The sequence below is a fragment of the Dunckerocampus dactyliophorus genome, chromosome 11, assembly GCF_027744805.1.
Source record: "Dunckerocampus dactyliophorus isolate RoL2022-P2 chromosome 11, RoL_Ddac_1.1, whole genome shotgun sequence".
In the NCBI taxonomy this organism is placed as follows: domain Eukaryota; kingdom Metazoa; phylum Chordata; class Actinopteri; order Syngnathiformes; family Syngnathidae; genus Dunckerocampus; species Dunckerocampus dactyliophorus.
In genome coordinates, this window is record NC_072829.1 from 26572853 (window position 1) to 26590604 (window position 17752).

The window sequence follows — 17752 nt, forward strand, 5'->3', positions numbered from 1 at the left end:
TAATCACAGGAAATGAACCTTGGTCTAATTGAATTGTCTTTTCAAATTGAATTAGGAGCCTTTGGGATGTCTTCAGAAGCCTATCTTGTTTTTGTACACATTTTAATTATGTAATATTGCAATTTTGTTCTTCAATGGAGACATTGTACAACATAATAAAAGCAAATAATGTGTTTATCGGAGTCTCAAAATGAAAAAGCAAGGATTTGTTGTGCAGGGATATCAATACAATTATGAAAATATGCGTTTGTATTTCATGATAGTGCATGATCAGTTATGATCATACTTATGATGAATGGTAGTGGAAAACTTCCTAAGTATTGTTTTGTTTTTGCACAGATCAAGAACTGCTGGAGGACATCATAACCGACAGTGGCTTGTTCCTCTCTCACCTAATAGTAAGTGAGCTCGAATAGTGACATCATCTACAGTATACTCACACATGGGTTGTACGCTTTACCGTTCCTATTGGTCTAAATCAGGGGTGTCCATTTTCTAGTGAAGGCCGCAAACTGAGGACGTCAGGGGCCACTTGTATAGTTATTATTCATAAATATATAATGAATAGGGGTGTCACGAGACACCCAACTCAGAAGACAAGACGCACGAGATTGGGTCCATGAAAACGAGATGTTAACATTCATTTTAAGAAAAGTACAATGAAAAAATATGACCACACAAACAAACTTTTGTATTTAATCAAGTCACAAAACAATGCAGGTGCATTCTGAATTGTTTATTTTTGTTTATTTATTGAGACCAATAAACCACTGTTATAATAATATATATACTCTGTAATAATAATCATAAATAATAATAATAATAATAAGAGATATGTGTTTTTCTCATCTACTTGTCTTTGTCTATTTACATCAGGGCTGTCAAGCTGTACTTTGATATTTATATTAAAAAAAAACAACAATTTATAATAAAAAAAGCAACACTCCATTTAAAGACAAATCTTTATGTTTTCATTAGTAATTAGTATCAACATTTTAGCTTTTTGTAGTTACATTATGCCTGGTGGTCTATTTTTGAACTTTTGATGTTTATTTTATTCCTGCAATGAGCCACATTGTCTTTACTTTGTGCCTTTCTGCTCTATTTTTCCATTTTGTTGTTGTTGTTTTTTAGTTCAATTTTATGTGTTTTATGTGTTGGGGGCCAATAAAAAAAATGATCAACGGGCCGCACACCCTTGGTTTAAATGAAAATTTCCATTTTTTTAGTTTGGTCTGTTGTCCCCTCCCGAGCTCCCGAGCAAAGCTTTGCACTGTGCTCGCTAATATTAATGTCCTGCTGTTCACATTGCACCAACTCTTTGTTCTGATCTTCAGCCTCTCATCAGTAACAGTGATATTGATGTATTGCATGGGTGCACTCCTCACATCCACCCGCAAAGCACTGTGTGTCTTTTATGTCCTCCGTCTCTCATCAATGACAATCGATCCCTTTGGACGTGTGTTGTCTGATAGGCCAGGATGTGGTGTTTGGGTGATGTTCTTCACCATATCTGTCTGAAAAGTGTTGAACTTTAGTAACACTGTGGTGATTTTAGAGTCCCAGCACAGACATGAACATCCCGCTTTTACTGTTACTGCTTGAACAAAGGCGTACTGTAGACCCTGGAGGAGACCGCCATTATGTTACTTTTAACATTCGCCATAAAAGTTCCATCAGAAGGAAGATGAGCTTCTTGCGCTTCGAAAGCCTGCATGGTAATAACATACACAGATGTTTAGTGAGCTGCAGACTAGCAAAGGAGCCAAGATGTGCATGCATGATGTCGTGGATTCCACAAAAGGTCTCCATTGACTTTAGTTGAGTGACACCACAGACATATATACACCATACAGACAACAAAAGTGAGTACACCCTCACATTCCAGCATCCGTTTTATTATATCTTCTCAAGGGACAATGCTATAGAAACTAAACTTGGATATACTTGGGAGCAGTCAGTGTACAGCTTGTATTGCAGTATAGATTTACTGTACACACAACAGATGCACTACTGAAACACAAGTGAGTACACCTCACAGTGAGCACGGCCAATGTCCAAAGTGTCTATATTTTTGTTATGCAACACTGCCTTAATATTCTTGGACATGGAATTCACCAGAGCTGCACAGGTTGTTACTGGAATCTTCTTTCACTCCTTCATGATGACATCACTGGTGGATGTTAGACACCTTGCGCTCTTCCACCTTCCTTCCGTTCAAGGATGCCGTTCAGGCTTGAGATATGCTTGGCCTCTCCATCACCATCGCCATGCTTAGCAAGGCACTTGTTATCTTGGAGTGTTTGGGCTCCTTATCATGTTGGAAAACTTCCAGAATGTCCCAGTCCCAATAAGACCATTAAACACATTTTCTATTAATTAGAAGAAATGCTCTTTTAGAACAGCATTTCACAATCTGAACAAAACGGGTCCATTTTTATTGAGTTGTAAAATGTTGGAAGTTATTTTATTGATCACTATACAGATACACAATTTCTTGGCTAATGGCTTTTTGATTTGTGTAGTTTTGTGTTCTTTAGCATGAGCTCATGTGCAGTAAAATATAAATAGGGAACCCCTGTTCAGTATGAACAGACAAGAAATCCTACAGCCCTAAAATCTTTTCTAAAGTCTTCTCAGAGAGAGTGGAAGCTGTTATACAGCTTCATATTTATTGCATTTTTGCTTCCTTCCATGTGTCCTAATACTTATGCCCATATGTTGTATTGTGATACACACACACACACACACACACACACACACACACACTTTGTGAAATAAAGGCCTGGTTGGCATGAATTGTTCTTCCTATGTATTGTAGTGCAGATCGTTACTCTGCATCCTTCAAGCGAGACTGTAAAGCTCAGACACAATAAGACACACGATAGAAATGGCTCCCAGCTTCTTTTACACAGCAGCCGTCTATAAAGTTCAACCTTGATGGAGAGAGGAGGGGAAACTAGAGGCAGGTAAAAGTGGTGTGCATCAGGGTATGGAGGGAAATAAAGGAGAATAAAGGCCAAATAGATAGATTTTGGCTTGTGAAAGAGCCTCTGGCGGGCTTGATCACAATGGAGGGAGAAAATGAACCCTAAATCCTGCGGAGAATTGAAGGAGCCTGAAGGACAGTGTGGAATCAAGGGACGACACTGGAATAGGACCACACTCAGTGTGAAATGAACCACATGAAACATTAATCTCATACAGTGCTCGATTTTACGTCCTTGAACCCCCTGAAAACATTTAACCTTTCCTTTAAATGTTATATATATACCGTATTCTAGATCATATATACTGTAGCTATGCAAATCAACAGTTGGCTTAATATGATATAATATGAAATGATTGTATAGATATTATTATAATATATTATTCAGATATGCTCATTTACATTTCAAAATTTACATCAAATTAGTAAAAAAGGCCCTGTCTTGTTTTTGCCCTGTTGCTGAGGTGACTACACACAGCCAACAATTTCACTTGAGTGGGACGCTGTTGTCCAGCAACCTCAAGGTTGGGAATTTTCCCACAGCCCACGATTTAAACTCGGTAAAAGCCAAGTGGTACTTGAGGTACAAAAAGTATTTTTACTGACGTTCTATTGCAATGTCGCTGGAAAAACTAGGATGTCACGTAAAAGGGATTACTACAAGGCTGCTCTTTTGACGTCAAACCTCTGGGATGAAAAATAGAAGTTCTTTGCTCCATTAGCCATTAGTGAGGCTGCACCAGCACACCATCTGCTGCTAATAAGGGAGGTCACAGTTTACACCCCTCATTATTATATGCAAAATGTTTATTATATCCCATGACCTTATGAAGTTATCATTTAAAACTACCGTTGCAATAATTTATATGGACATTGCCCAGTTTTAAATTAAGTGGATCGTTCTGCTTTGTAGTTGATCAATTATTGCACCATTGTAGTATCAGGATACTTTCATTACCATATGCACAAAACATGAGGTTTTCTGTTTCAGTTGGATTTTTTAAAATGTTAAATTTATATTCAGGCATACTTTCAGTATAGGTTTTGTGAAATAACATTTTGGCCCATAATTACAGCAGGACCATCTGGCCAATTGTGCTTTTTCTTGGGAAAGGCATTCACATAATTCACTGTTATGGTGCCAAGTTTGGTGGTTGGAGCTTCCAGCGAATAACAATATGATATTGTGTCTCTTAATGGGGGGTAGAACTCTCTAGAGTAGACACACTCATGCTTTATTCATTCCCTGCCCTTTTTTTAAAGTCACCAAAATAACAGCCTGTGTTGTTTTTGTCCTGCAGCCAGACGATCAGATGAGCCTTTTTGCTGTCATGCTCTATGACTTCCAGGACAGGAAGTTTCTCCCACAGAACCACCACAAGGAGATGTCCATACAGGAAGTCAGAGATGTGGAGGACTATCTTCTCAGGTACATACTACATAAGACGATACTAACAAGTAGGGGTGTCAGGAGATCTTGCGAGATAAAAACGTGATGTTAACAGAAGTTTGCAGAAAAGCTGGCTCGTGAGAACAGGGCAGCCAGAAGGCAGATTGTGAACTATGGCATCGCTACTATGAATGATAATACACATTATATGGAAGTGGCAGTGCTCAAGGCATTATTGGAAATGCACATTAAGTGCTTTACACACACTATAAACCTTGCAATCCAATCTGCTTCGGTGTTCCCAGCATCAGTGACAGCTTCTACTAATGTTAATGTCCAAGCAGACACTTTTGTAATTCTACATGTTATCAAAGTTACTTAAGATTTGGCAGATCAAAACACGTAGATGTTCGGTCTTGTCTGAACCCTTATTTACCGAGCAGTTCTATTTATGCTCGTTACATTTGGCTGAATGCCAGCTTTACAAGCACCAGCGATCACCAGTGGAAGTTAGTTACTAATGCTCCAAGTTAGTAGCAGAAATAAAAGTCAGGCATATTCGTGACGATGTATTGGAAGATAAAAGGTTAAGTGGGTGTCATGCTTAATAATGTTACTATGGCAACCAACTCCACTTGATGACAACCTCATATGTAGAAAAGATCTGTATTGACAGTTTAGTGACATGGTCTCTATATTTAGCGAGTAGGGGTGCGCATTAAAAGTGAAAGGCAGGAAGTGTTTCTTGTATAATGAATTTATTTGGTATTTAAATACAAGCGGTCAACAAAGCCGAAGTACCCGCCACGCAAGTGAGCAGGGGTGGAGTTCCACCTCCGATTGTGCAGAACTAATGCCACGCAATGTCTGAAAGCTGCATAAACGCCTTCACACTGCAACCCAACCCCTGACCAGCAGCAGAGCCAAGGAAACATAGTTTGGGGACACTTTTCCGTCACCTGGCACCACCTTGCCTTCCTGGCGAATCACACATGGAAAGCAGTAATAAAATAAACAAAAACCCAGTAAAAGTGGAAAAATAGAGCAAAATTCCGTAATGTAACTAGAAAAAGTTAAAATGTTGATACTAATAACTAATAAAAGCAAAAAGATTTGTCTTTATATATATATATATATTTATATATACAAGTATATGTATAACTTTTTATTAAAAATATAAAAGGACAGGTGGACAGTCCTGACGTACATACAAAGACAAGTAGATAAGACTAAAAAAAAAAAAAGCTGGCATTGTTCAACTACAAGCTGGAACTATTAATGCTGCACTTCAGCCAATAAGGAACTCACATATTCTACTTGACCGTTATGCATAATGTAAAAGCTCCTTTTTTTTAAGCAGCTGATTGACGAAGTGGGTAACAATGTTTTGGTTCTCGGTATGGGGGTTGTGTCGTTATACATGAACACTATTTATGTATCATTTCAAACTTTCTGTTGTTCATATTTAGTAGTTAAGGAGCTGGTGCTAAACTGGTGTCAAAAGTAAAAGTAAACCAATGCATCCACACCTTTATCCAGATGTTGACCAAAATCTAATGTGTGGTTAATGTGCCAGAAGGTTTTGTTGGTTGCTTTGTTTTTGCAAAAGTCACTTTAACAACTTTGTTAAGGACAGAGCACAGCTAAAGCACATAAGGATAAAATAACATAAAAAAACGAAAAATACTGAATTAAAATGCAAAACTCCATAAAAACAACAAGTAAAAACTAGTGCACCTGGTTTAGTTTTGGTGGTGATCCCTCTGAGAAGTTAGTGCAGACACTCAGCAAAATTTTGTGAGGTTTCCGGTGCGTTAACTCCCCATATAGACAGTTTAGTTGCCGGGGATAATTATAATAGAAATGTTTAAGAATAATAATATAAAGAAACAAAGCGATTCTCAGAGGGTCCTTTCACATCTGAGCTCTGGTCCTCAGTATGAAGGGAATAACAAATCCTGCTCATCTTGCTTCTCATATTTCTTCTCATATTTGCCCTTTTGTGCTTGGCAGAGAAAATGATGAGCAATAAAATAAAAAAAAAACGGAATGTATGTTGTGTTCAGGTGCAAAACAAAGCTGGAAGCTTCTCTGGCTCGATACAGGATCAAACATGAGCTCTCCTCAATTGAGTGCGTCCTGCCTGAGAGTGTGAAGGTGAAGCAGGAGAGATCCAACAGGCTGCTACTTTATGCATGGCTCAACACGCTGAGGAGCAGGTCAGCACACACACACACACACACACACACACACACACACACAGTGCACACTCTCACTTCACTACTGCATGCATGAGACTTCCAGTTTTGGGGGGTGCTCCCTGTGTTTTACGGCCTAGGTGCCTGCCCAGCTGACACCCAATTAAGCTCCTGTAGTGTGTGTGTGTGTGTGTGTGTGTGTGTGTGTGGTTGTGTTACAATGTATAAAGGTGTCTTCTGGACAGTGCTGATTCACTTCGGTGTAAATCTCGCCACTGAGGACAGATTCAATCAGCAACAACCCTCAGCCGGCTCTGAGATCGGAAAGGTCACAACAGGAGTGTGTGGCAAAGTGTGTGTTTGTCCTAATATTTTTGACAGTGTTATTACGCTTTTAATGTCCTTTTAAAAGGCCACATCACATTTCTATGCGCTATTGTCTCAGATGATCTCTCTCCCTCATCCTTTCTGAGCGCAACTGTCCTTTGCTTGCAGTTTGGATGAGGTCCAAAGTGTGCTGAAGAGTGCAGGCCTCTCCCAGGTTGGTTCAATGGAGCAGCTGGAAGGGCAGACCTTCTGCCAGGATCCCCACTGTGACGATGTGCTGGTATTCCCTGCCTGGATGAAAGCGACTCTGGATTCCACTAAGCTTCTTCATGACCATAAACTCATCTTGCAGGTTCAATACACACACACACACACACACACGCACACACACACACACACACACGCTACGGGAGCTCTGCAGGCTGGCACGAGTCTCATCTGTTATTTATGGCTTATGTCTCAAACTGATCGTAGGGCTGCATGCAATCCCTCATGCCAACCAAGATGAGTTTGCCCAGATAGAAATATTTCACATCACTTCTTCACATCATATCATGCTTCACTGTGAGTGATAACAAATCTCCTGTCTTGTGTGTCATTATAATGCAGGGCCCGCATTGACAAAGCATCCTCAGGCTACAAGTACAGTAGCTCTTAGTGACGTCACTCTTAGAAAAATCTTAGTATTCCTCAGATTCAAAGATTTTGCTTACTCCGAAGGCGGAAAAATGTTAGGAGTGGTGCGGAGGACTTTCAAGAAGCCCAAGAGTCAGCAATCACAGGAATGGCTGACAGCTGAGTTTGCGTCCACCGTTAATATCAAATCCATTAAGTCGTAAAATTATCAGCACGGACAGTAAACATAACAATCAGCACATCAATATAATGGCCATGTGAATGAGGTGCGTTCGAACATTTTGAAGCTGAGTCATAATTAGTTTCATCATCATGACATACTGTAAATTAATGTCACGATAATACGTTTCTTAATAGAGTCCAGTTATACGTGATCAGTGGATTTTACTGTCCATTCATCACGAGGAGTGCACTTTTTCTTTCTTTTTTGTTCTTTCCCCCTTTTTGTAACAACCAATCGCAGCTCTTAGAATACTGCGTCATACTTACAGTAGCAACGGGGTCAACCACACCTCCTCACGAAGATAAAAGTTTCTGTCCCCTCCTTGCGCAGAGTTGCTCTCAGGAACTTCCTTAATCACTCTTGAGCTAAGATTCCTCGCAAGGAATTTTTAGGTTAAGTTAGGTGCCTTTTGAGAAGACACTGAGAAGCTTTGTGAATACGGGACCAGTTGTTTTGCAGCAAGAGCCAATCAAATATGCAACCACAACCTAATTAGTCATAGCGCCGACTTGTTATTTCTTACATGTAATGAGTCTCCATCATGCTTTCTGTCCCTGACTGTCCTTGCTCATCCTGTTAAATCATGCGATCTGGGCTCTAACTACAAAAACCTAATCTGTCCCGGCACTATTTCCAGAGAGAACCCTTCTGAGTGAAGGGCATCTAAGGTGTAATCAGACTTATTTTCTCGCCTGCTGCTGTTTTATGCTGCCTCCTTCCTTTTTTCTTTCTAATCCCCCCCAAAGTGAAACCTCCTCATTAAGATTTTCTGGAAAAATATGCTTCAAAAGTTGGAGTTCAAACCATCATCATCAAATATCTGGGTCCTTCAGATCACTCGGTCTGAAGGAATCACCCCATAAGTGCTTTTTATTTGGCTTTTGTTTGTAATTCCTGATGCCACCACAGGAGGGTACAGTGATGAAGCCATCCAACCTGAAATAGCAGCTACTAGGACAGGGGTGTCCAAAGTGCGACCCGCGGCCATTTTTTATTGGCCTGTGGCACATTCTAGCTTAAAAAGAAAAATAACAGCAAAAGTGGATAATCAGCAGTAATTTGACAAAAATATAGTCAAAATATTAAGAGAAAAAAAAATCGAACAAGAAAAAGCTGTAATTTTGCAAGAATAACGTGATATTATGAGGAAAAATAATCTAATTTTAGTAAATATTAAAGAAAAAATATTGTTTAAAAAAAAGTCATATTATGAGAGACAAACAAAACAACAAATAAAGTTGTAATTTCTGAAAAACTAGGTTGTGGAAAAAGTTATAATTTACAAGAGTAAAGTCAAGATATAATGAGAATGAAGTCATGAGAGAAAATGTACACTAAGAAAGGGAAATTGTTGGAAAATTAAACAACAGCAGAAATGGAAAAATTGCTATAATTTTAGGAGAATAAAATGAAAGATTATTTAAGAAGAAAGTTGAAATTTTGTATTTGGAAAATTTAAAAAAAAAGCAAAAATGGAAAAGACCAAATTTTATACTAATGATATGCAACGAGATGCACTTTTTTCTTGAAATATATATAATGTCGTAGTAGGGATGTCTGATAATATCGGCCCACTGATATTATCGGACCGATATTGGCATAAATATATGATATCAGTAGATATCGGTATTGGGTCTTTTCCCGACAATGAACACGATTAAAAAAATGCTGTATAGATGGACATTTTAATGTTCACATGGCCAGGATGACAGATACAGTTTGTTCATACAGTACAAGCCCACCTCAGTTGTGCTTTTCACAGGCTCTCGTGTCCCTGTCAGCTCTGACTTTGCTACGTCCGCTAGCTCCCCACATTACCATCCGGGATGCTAGCTGTTAGCCATGTTTCAGTAAAGCTAATATATTTAATATATATAAAATATATATAATATATATTATATATATTATTAGAATATATATATAATATATTATATTAAATATAAAGCCAATATCGGATATCGGCAAAAAAGCCAATATCAGACATCCGTACATCTTAGCATATCTGTGTTGCTTTAAAAAATATCAATGCGGCTCTTGCATCCTTTTATTTTTCATATGTGGCCCTCAGGGGAAAAGGTCTTGACACCCCTGCACTAGGACATAGAAAAGGGTTTGGCTGTTATTACAATATGACAAATTGAGCCTGGAACAAATGACTTCACTTTTATTATAATTTTCCTCCAGGATAAGTCTTGCTGCCTGACCCCCAATGCAGCGATCTCCCTGCTACCAGACGACGGGGACGTCCTCATGGTGGGCAGTTTCTCTGGCCTCACTGTCTCCCACACTGCCTCCCTCATGAAGGAGAAACGTAAAACCAGCGACAAGTCCAAAGTCCTCGCTTGTGTCAGTCACCTAACAGACGCTGAGATTGAGGCGCTACTGCAAGTCTTTGCCCACACGGGCTGCAAGAGTAGGCAAAGCAAATGAATCCAAGTCTTCCTTGTCACAACACTTAGAGCTTATAGTGACTTCTTAGTCTGTGTGCTTGTTTTTCAGATGTGAAGCTGATCCCGGAGGTCTTCCAGTCTCTGGCCAGTGGTGACAAGCGTCTTACAAAAGTGCGTCTTATCCTGTTGACTCCCAACTGCTCCTTGTCTGCGGTCAGCAATCCTCTTGAATTCATGCTGCAAGAGAACAGGGGTACCCAATACCACAACGCCTCTTGCTATTAAAAGATGCTCGACACTAATTTTGTGTGTATTTGTTATGTTTAGACACCAACCTGCTGCGGGACTTGTCCCAGGGCTCCGTGGCCCAGAGCAAGCTGGACGCTCTGATAGCACAGCAGAGGAAAGATATTGATCATGCATTGAAGCGTCAGTGTGTTTAAGCACCATGTTATCATACTGACACACACGCTGATACAAAGACAATGCAGCTCATTGCAGAGCCTCCCTCACTTGTCTGACAGTGCCTGATTATCTAATCTTGTACACTAATAGACGCAAGCATATGCTGTCCCCGGGTGATTGTCTCGGCCCTAATTAGAAATGCTAATGGTGGTCAGCAAATTAAGCATCATAAGGAGAGGTGTAAGTTACCTTATCTCACGAAGGGGGCACTTCCTGCCAGTGTCCATCAAAAGTGGAAATGATGGTTATTCTACAGACATCTCTTGTAGTGGCTCTTAATGGACAGTGCAAGTTGAGCATCATAATGATCGTATGTGTTTATTTAGGTTTAATTATTTGCTGCAGTTATTCTGCTCAGCTTTATCCCATTCAGTAGTAGAGTGTCCCTGACCCAATGTCGTTTGCTACATTCCATTCTTTGTAGCTGTTGCTCATCTCACAGGTGGAGTCTTTTACTTTGGGGCCATGAAAGCAGCTGCTCTCACCCTGCTGCCATCGATCGGGCCACCTCAACATTTCTGCCAGTGTAGATACTTTCTAATGGGGATGTTAATTAATGCCGGGTGTGTATCGAGTGCCTCGCTCCGTTGGAGTCAATGGTCTCCTTTGAGTGTTCTCAAACGCCCACACATACAACATGTTGCCTCATAGACTGAATGCGAATGTGAGAGGTTTCCATCCATCGCCTGTTTGCAGCTTTTCAAAGGGTTTCTGTCAATAGTTTCTGGTTACGAACACTTCATTAAAAACAAAGTGTTCTTGGCAAACAAATCAAAAGGGCCAGCAACCACTCAAATCTGTAAAAACAGAAAAAAGGGGATGTTGTTGTTGAAGAGGTGACAGGAATGAGTAATATCCTGATGAGTTTCTTCAAACCCGAGGCTTGATGAAGAAGAAACACGCAGTGCATCTGCGGTAATTGGACATCAAATTAGCTTGTTTTTTTTTAATAGAGGCACTGTCTGTGTTTTGTTTTTATGGTTCTGATTTATTTAAACTAATGCAAGCACACCCATCAATCAATCCAACTGTTCATCCATCCATGCAGCAATTCATTTATGCATTCACCAGTACATCCAGCCATCCATTCATCACCCAGCAAGCTATCCCTCCATCCAACCAAGCATTGAACCCTTGTCTGCGGTGACATGAGTGTTCCATGTGTGTGACATCTAATTAGCTTGCTTTTAAAGAGACATTTTACTCTTCTGATTTATTTAAACTATTGCAATTCCATCCATCTATGCGTCAATGAATCCACACATTCACCAATTCATCCAAGCATGCATGAATCCATCAAATCATCAAACCATTATCAATGTACAATCATCCAACCAATGATCCATCCAATCATTGTCATCCACCCAACCACAATCCTTCCTTCCAACCACCGTCGTTCATCCATTATCCAATCCATCCAACGCGCCATCCACCCGAGCTTCTAGCCGTCACCCATCCATCCCTCCAGCCACCCAACCAGCAGTCCAGCTCTCCATCCATCCATCATCTATCTATCCATCCATACAATGATTCATCCATCCAATCATCCACCCAGCCATAAACCTTCCTTCCATCCACCATCATTCATCCATTATCAAATCCATCCAACCAACTCTCCAGCCGTCGCCCATCCATCCTTTTTTTGCTCTCCAAAATCCCACCCACTCAACCATCATCCATCCAGCCTCCCCATATTTGATTCCATCAATCCATCCAGCCATCATCCATCAACCATTCCTTGCATCCATTCGTTCAACCTGATTGATCAAACCAAAAATAAACCCAACCATTCATCCATTCATCTAATATCTGGATCCATCCATTTTCCAATGCCTGAATCATCCAATCATCCCTCCATCCATCCTTCAATCCCTTCATCCATCCAATCCAATGTATGTTTGTGTCCAGTTCCTAAAGTTTCGGCGGTGGTTTACTCGACGTGTTCATCACATCCAGAGGAGAACGAGGACTTGGTGACCAGAGCGGTGAAAGCGGCCAAGGCGACTTTGCAGCAAGGATGGCAGCTAAAAACTCCCAACTTGAGGTCAGTCCCTGAGCGCATTGTGTGGGGTGTTGCTGTCTCTCTCCCTCAGAGTGTGTTTGTTTGCCGTCCGTCAGCCCACCGAGGGCGTCCCTTCAGGTAGACTTCTGTCAAAATAGCAACATACCTCTGACGTGAACTGAAAGGTGCAACTGCACGCCACTGTGAAAAGGGCAGAGTAAAGATTTCCAGTCAGATGCACTTTTACTTTTTTATATAACATAGACAGTATTTGTTTCACTTGCCCATCTTTGGTTTTAAGAACATAAATGTTGAAGTTTGCTTTGCTGTGAGCTAACTCCTCAACTGTCCGCATGCTGGTCATGCCTCAGGCTGGAATGAATAAAACACAACATTTGTTATTGCTGTGGATTCAACTGACTTTCTAGACACAAGCAGCATTTCTGCTTTTAGTGGTGCATCTTGAAGCAAAGCTCATTATATGTGCAGTAGATCCCAGTTATTGGTGAGGGTTATTTTCTGAGACCACCCGCGAATGTTGGAAAACTGTGAGTCATTGAATTGACTGCATTTGAATGGATCAAATATACAGGTGGGCACCACTAATGAACGATAATGTAAGATGATTCATAGAACAAATGGAATCAGATGCACAGTCTAGCCTTGAGCCTGGTTGTCAGGCTACTGTCTGTTGCGGGCCTGCCTCCATCCCCCTCTCAGTCTCTCTCCAGCGGTGGTACTCGGCTCCGTAGGCCGCTGGATCGCCGGCAAAGAAGGTTTTTCTCCGACCTGCGTCTACATAATGAATACTGCGTGCCACTAATGACTTACGCTCGTGTATTAAGTTTTGTTCACCTCGCTGCAAGTTTTGAGGAGTTGTAAGCTAGCTAGTGCTGCTGTAGCAAAACATACATCTTGCGCTAACGTCACATCGTTATGCTGTATTATTCTGTAAAAACAATGGAATTCTCTATTAAAGTTGATTATTTATTATTATTTATAAATCATGACCAAAAGTGAATGTGATGTGTTTTCAAAACAGCCCGTTTTCGAGAAACAAACCAAAAAAAAAAAAAAGACAAAATGCATTTTTTTGCCCAATGAGGTGTGAATTTGAATCCTAAATATGCGGGGGTCCACAGTATTCAATTGTAATGACATCCCCTGCTCCCATATTCTGTGCCTGTTTCATCTAGACAAAACCAAGCCTCGTCTACCTCTCCTGACCATGCAGAGGGTCCACAAATAAAGGACTCCTTCTTCAGACTGGAGCCCTCTGGGCAGAGTAATGGCTGCTTCCTGGCTCTTCTCATCAGAGAGGTGAGCGCTGACAGGATAAAACACATTGTAACTCCTTTGCAAAGTAGAATTAAAGCCTGCGGAATACTGCGTATAACAGACCATGTGGCAGGAGGTCGGATGCGAGGAAATGAGATCGTTAGCGCCATCGTCCACGTTCAATCGGAGACCAAGAGTGAGAGTGATGAAGGTGGATGCTTCCTACTGAGAGGCAAGGAGGCAAGGAGGGAAGGAGGGACGTTGTCTCGGTTGTTTTATGAAGCAGAAAGCAGGTGGGGATGAGAGGAGCTAATGAGAGAAGTGGGAGTAAGGGCGTTTGAAGCACCTCTTTGATTTCATAGTTTGAAGACGTTGATGAGGGGAAAAAAACGTGTGTTTTATCAACAACGGTAATTGAGAGTTTATTGATGCTCTCGTTGCCTCATGAATTTGCTTGCAGCCATCCTGTCATGTCGTGTGTATCCAGCTTGTACATTTGGCAGCAATTTAACTTGAACATGAAAAATGATTTTGCTCCAACTTGAGACTTTTAGGTTAGTTTTTTGTTTGTTGTGATGATATAAAATGGTGTGTAACATTGTGACTGTTGTTGCCAGATGGTGTGTTTCTTTCTTTATGTTAGGATTACACCACTTTTTCCGCCGAGGGCCACATTCTGAAAAATGCAAGGGCCACTTTGATATTTTGTAAACCAATACATAGAGATATGCAGATATGCATGAAGTTATATGCAGCTCAAGAAAAACTGCATTTCAGCTTTGTAATACGAGTGAAATGCGACTAAAAATGAAGCTTTTCCATAATAATGTGAGTTTATTCTTGAAAAATGGCCACTTTTGTTCTTCATTGGATTAGGACTTTTTTTGTGATATTTTGACTTTATTCCTGTACAATTACAGCTGTTTTTTTTTTCATTTCTGCTGGTTTTTCAAATTTCCCAACTATTTCATTCCAGCTTCCCTCTTGTAAGTTTTCTTCTCGTAATTATAACTTTTAAATCTTTTATCTTTAACTTCATATCTTTTAAAAAATAAAGCATTTTTCTTAATTTCAACATTGTTACTAAAATGATATTTTTCCTCATTTTACAAGTTTACTCTCATAAATTTGAAACTTTTTTGTCTTAATATTTTGACTTTACTCTGGTAAAATTTCTGCTGTTGATTTTTTTTTGTAATTTTCCAAATATTTCAACTTTCTTCTTGTATATTTTCTTCTCCTAATATTTTGATTTTATTCCCATGTTATAATTTCCCCCCCAACCTAAATTTCCAAAAATTACAACTTTATTCATTGTTTTTGAGTTTAAAAAAAAGTTTTTGTCTTTAATATTTCAACTTGCTACTAAAATGACATTCCTTTATTCTTTAAGGCTTTTTTTCCTTGCTAGATTACAACTCTTCTCTTAAATTAATATTTTGACTTTCCCATTTTTGCTACTCGTGTTGTGTTTTTTTAGTTTTCTTGTTAAATTACATTTTTAGGCTGTGCTGCGGGCGGATAAAATCACAGCCGCGGGCCGCAGATGGCCCCCGGGCCACACTGTGGACACCCCTGGATTACACCAAACATCACCAACTGAACTTTGTGTAAGAAACCGCTGGACGACAGTATTGCTCCACAAACACCTTCCTGTTCCCTATTACTGCCCGTCAAGGTAGTTTTACTTTATTTTTATTTGATTTACATTTATTATACTCATGTGACAATTTCAAAAGTAAAAATGTCACTCAAAACATTACCTGATGAGTTTTATGACGGCGACTGAACTGAATTTAGAAGAAATGAATTCACTTGACATTTTATGAAATGCAAAAACATGCCGGAGGCTCCCATGTTTATCATGTTTTTGTGTGCAAAAGGTTGACGTGATAGTATTAGAGGAGCGCTTTTGCTGCAGAAATGAATTTTATTTTCACAACAGAACGGTTCACCCGTGCAAAAACAAATAGAGCGCTCCACGTTTTGGCATTTGTCAACAGTTCACTGTGTGAATAATGCCGAGGGTTGGCGACGGCACATCTGCAGGCCTAAATGTGTGATCCTCCTCTTCCTGTAATCTGCAACATTACACACACACTTAGGACTTTTCCCTCCTCATTATCAAACGTACCGCTAATTCCAGCAACTTCTCAGGAAGCCTCTTTCCCCCCACCGGGTGTGACGGCACTCCTTGGCACTGTGGTGCTAGCGCCTGCCAGCCGGGCCGTCCATCGTGTTTTATTCCTCCGCAGATAGGAATGAAAAGATAATCAAACCGTTGTAGTGGCGCTGCAAACGGGGCTTCTTTTCACCCCCACCACCCTTTGCAACCCGCAGTAAACTCAGCTAATCAAAAGTTATTGTGGCACTCGGAAAAGCGCCATAAAAATAGCAATTATCTAAGTGTTTGACTGCTGTCTGGCTTACGTCGACTGTCAGAGATGCGACCATTTAAGTTCTTTATGAGCCTTGCTTGCAGAAACAGCCAGGAACATTAAAGACGGTCACAGTTTCCTTGGAAAGAGGAGCAAGTCCTAACCGAGTGGTGACTCAAATGTTGACAAGATGTTTTTCAGGTTGTTTGTTCATAATTCGGGGTGTAGCGCTTCCATCTTCAAACACCAGGGGTGAGCTCGGGCTGCGTCAAAGGAAACGGGAGATTTGCAGAGGTGGGCGTGATGGAGGGGAAGAGAAATTTACGGGGGTGAGGAGGGAGAAGAAAGTAAGACGAGGGAGAGTGTCTGTTGAATTATTCAAAGTCCCCTGTCTGAATGAGTTAGCATCAATGAAGTTCAGGGCACCAAAGACTGCAACACTGCCTCTAAACCAGCTTTACCTGCATGTGTGCCCTACGGGTGCACCTGCACACGTAAACACATACGGACGTACTGTACACACAATGCACACTCACTGCTGGCAAACACACACGTGCACACGCAACTCCTGACATCTTGCACCAACACTTTTACATGTTTGCATGTAAGCTCAAGCACTTAAAAACAAAAAAAGCACGCTGGCAGCGAGTCTCTGTGGTCATGAATAATTCAGGTGTTGAGGGAAGCAGTGTGGGCTGCTGATGAGACGGCAGGTGACCCCAGTGCCAGCAGCAAGGACAGGGTGGCACCTCCCTTCACTGTCACTTTGGAAAAGGGCCCACAGAACTGAGTTTTAGGAGTTACGTACACCCCCCCCCGACCCCCCGGCTGTGTAACTCTTAAAACGTAGTTCCGTGACTGTCCTTATTTGTGCGATAATTTTGTTAGTGTTGTGTTATTCTACATACAACTGTACGAACTAGTCACATCATTAGGTACACCTGCACAATCTAAGGCAGGGGTGTCCAAAGTGCGGCTCGGGGGCCATTTGTGGCCGGCTGGCTCTTTTCTTCATTGGCCCGCAGTACATTCTAAAAATATAATTTCATAATGAAACTTATTTTTTAAAAATAAACAGAAAAAATGGAAAAGTCAGCAATTTTACAAAAAAGTGCAATCAAAATATTAAGAGAAAAACGTTTTAATCTAACATGAAAATGTCGTAATTTTACGAGAATAACTATGTGACATAATATTACTAGCATAATGTTGAAATATTAAAGAAAAAGATGTTTTCTTGTAAAAGTGGTCATATTATAAGCGACAAAGCAACTAATAAAGCTGTCATTTTTGGAAAATGAGGTTATGGAAAAAATTTATAATAAATACTTTCTGAGAAAAAATTCAAAATGTGGTAATACAGTCATTTTACAAGAAGAAAGTTGAAATATTTGGAAAAGTAAAACAACAACAACAGCAGAAATGGAAAAAAACAGCTGTAATTTTATGAGGATAAATATTAAGAGAAAAGTCACA

At 40.3% G+C, this 17752-nt stretch overlaps 1 protein-coding gene across 1 annotated transcript in view; it reads left to right on the plus strand.

Annotated features, from left to right (window-relative positions):
- LOC129190416 (putative methyltransferase NSUN7) overlaps nt 1–17752 on the plus strand; it is a 30662-nt gene that overhangs the window by 8827 nt on the left and 4083 nt on the right. Inside the window, exons 3-11 of the mRNA XM_054793103.1 lie at nt 340–398; nt 4291–4418; nt 6446–6598; nt 7073–7256; nt 9948–10176; nt 10263–10406; nt 10481–10582; nt 12527–12662; nt 13817–13940. Of these exons, the coding sequence (XP_054649078.1) occupies nt 340–398; nt 4291–4418; nt 6446–6598; nt 7073–7256; nt 9948–10176; nt 10263–10406; nt 10481–10582; nt 12527–12662; nt 13817–13940 (1259 nt within the window). The remainder of the gene's footprint in view (nt 1–339; nt 399–4290; nt 4419–6445; nt 6599–7072; nt 7257–9947; nt 10177–10262; nt 10407–10480; nt 10583–12526; nt 12663–13816; nt 13941–17752) is intronic.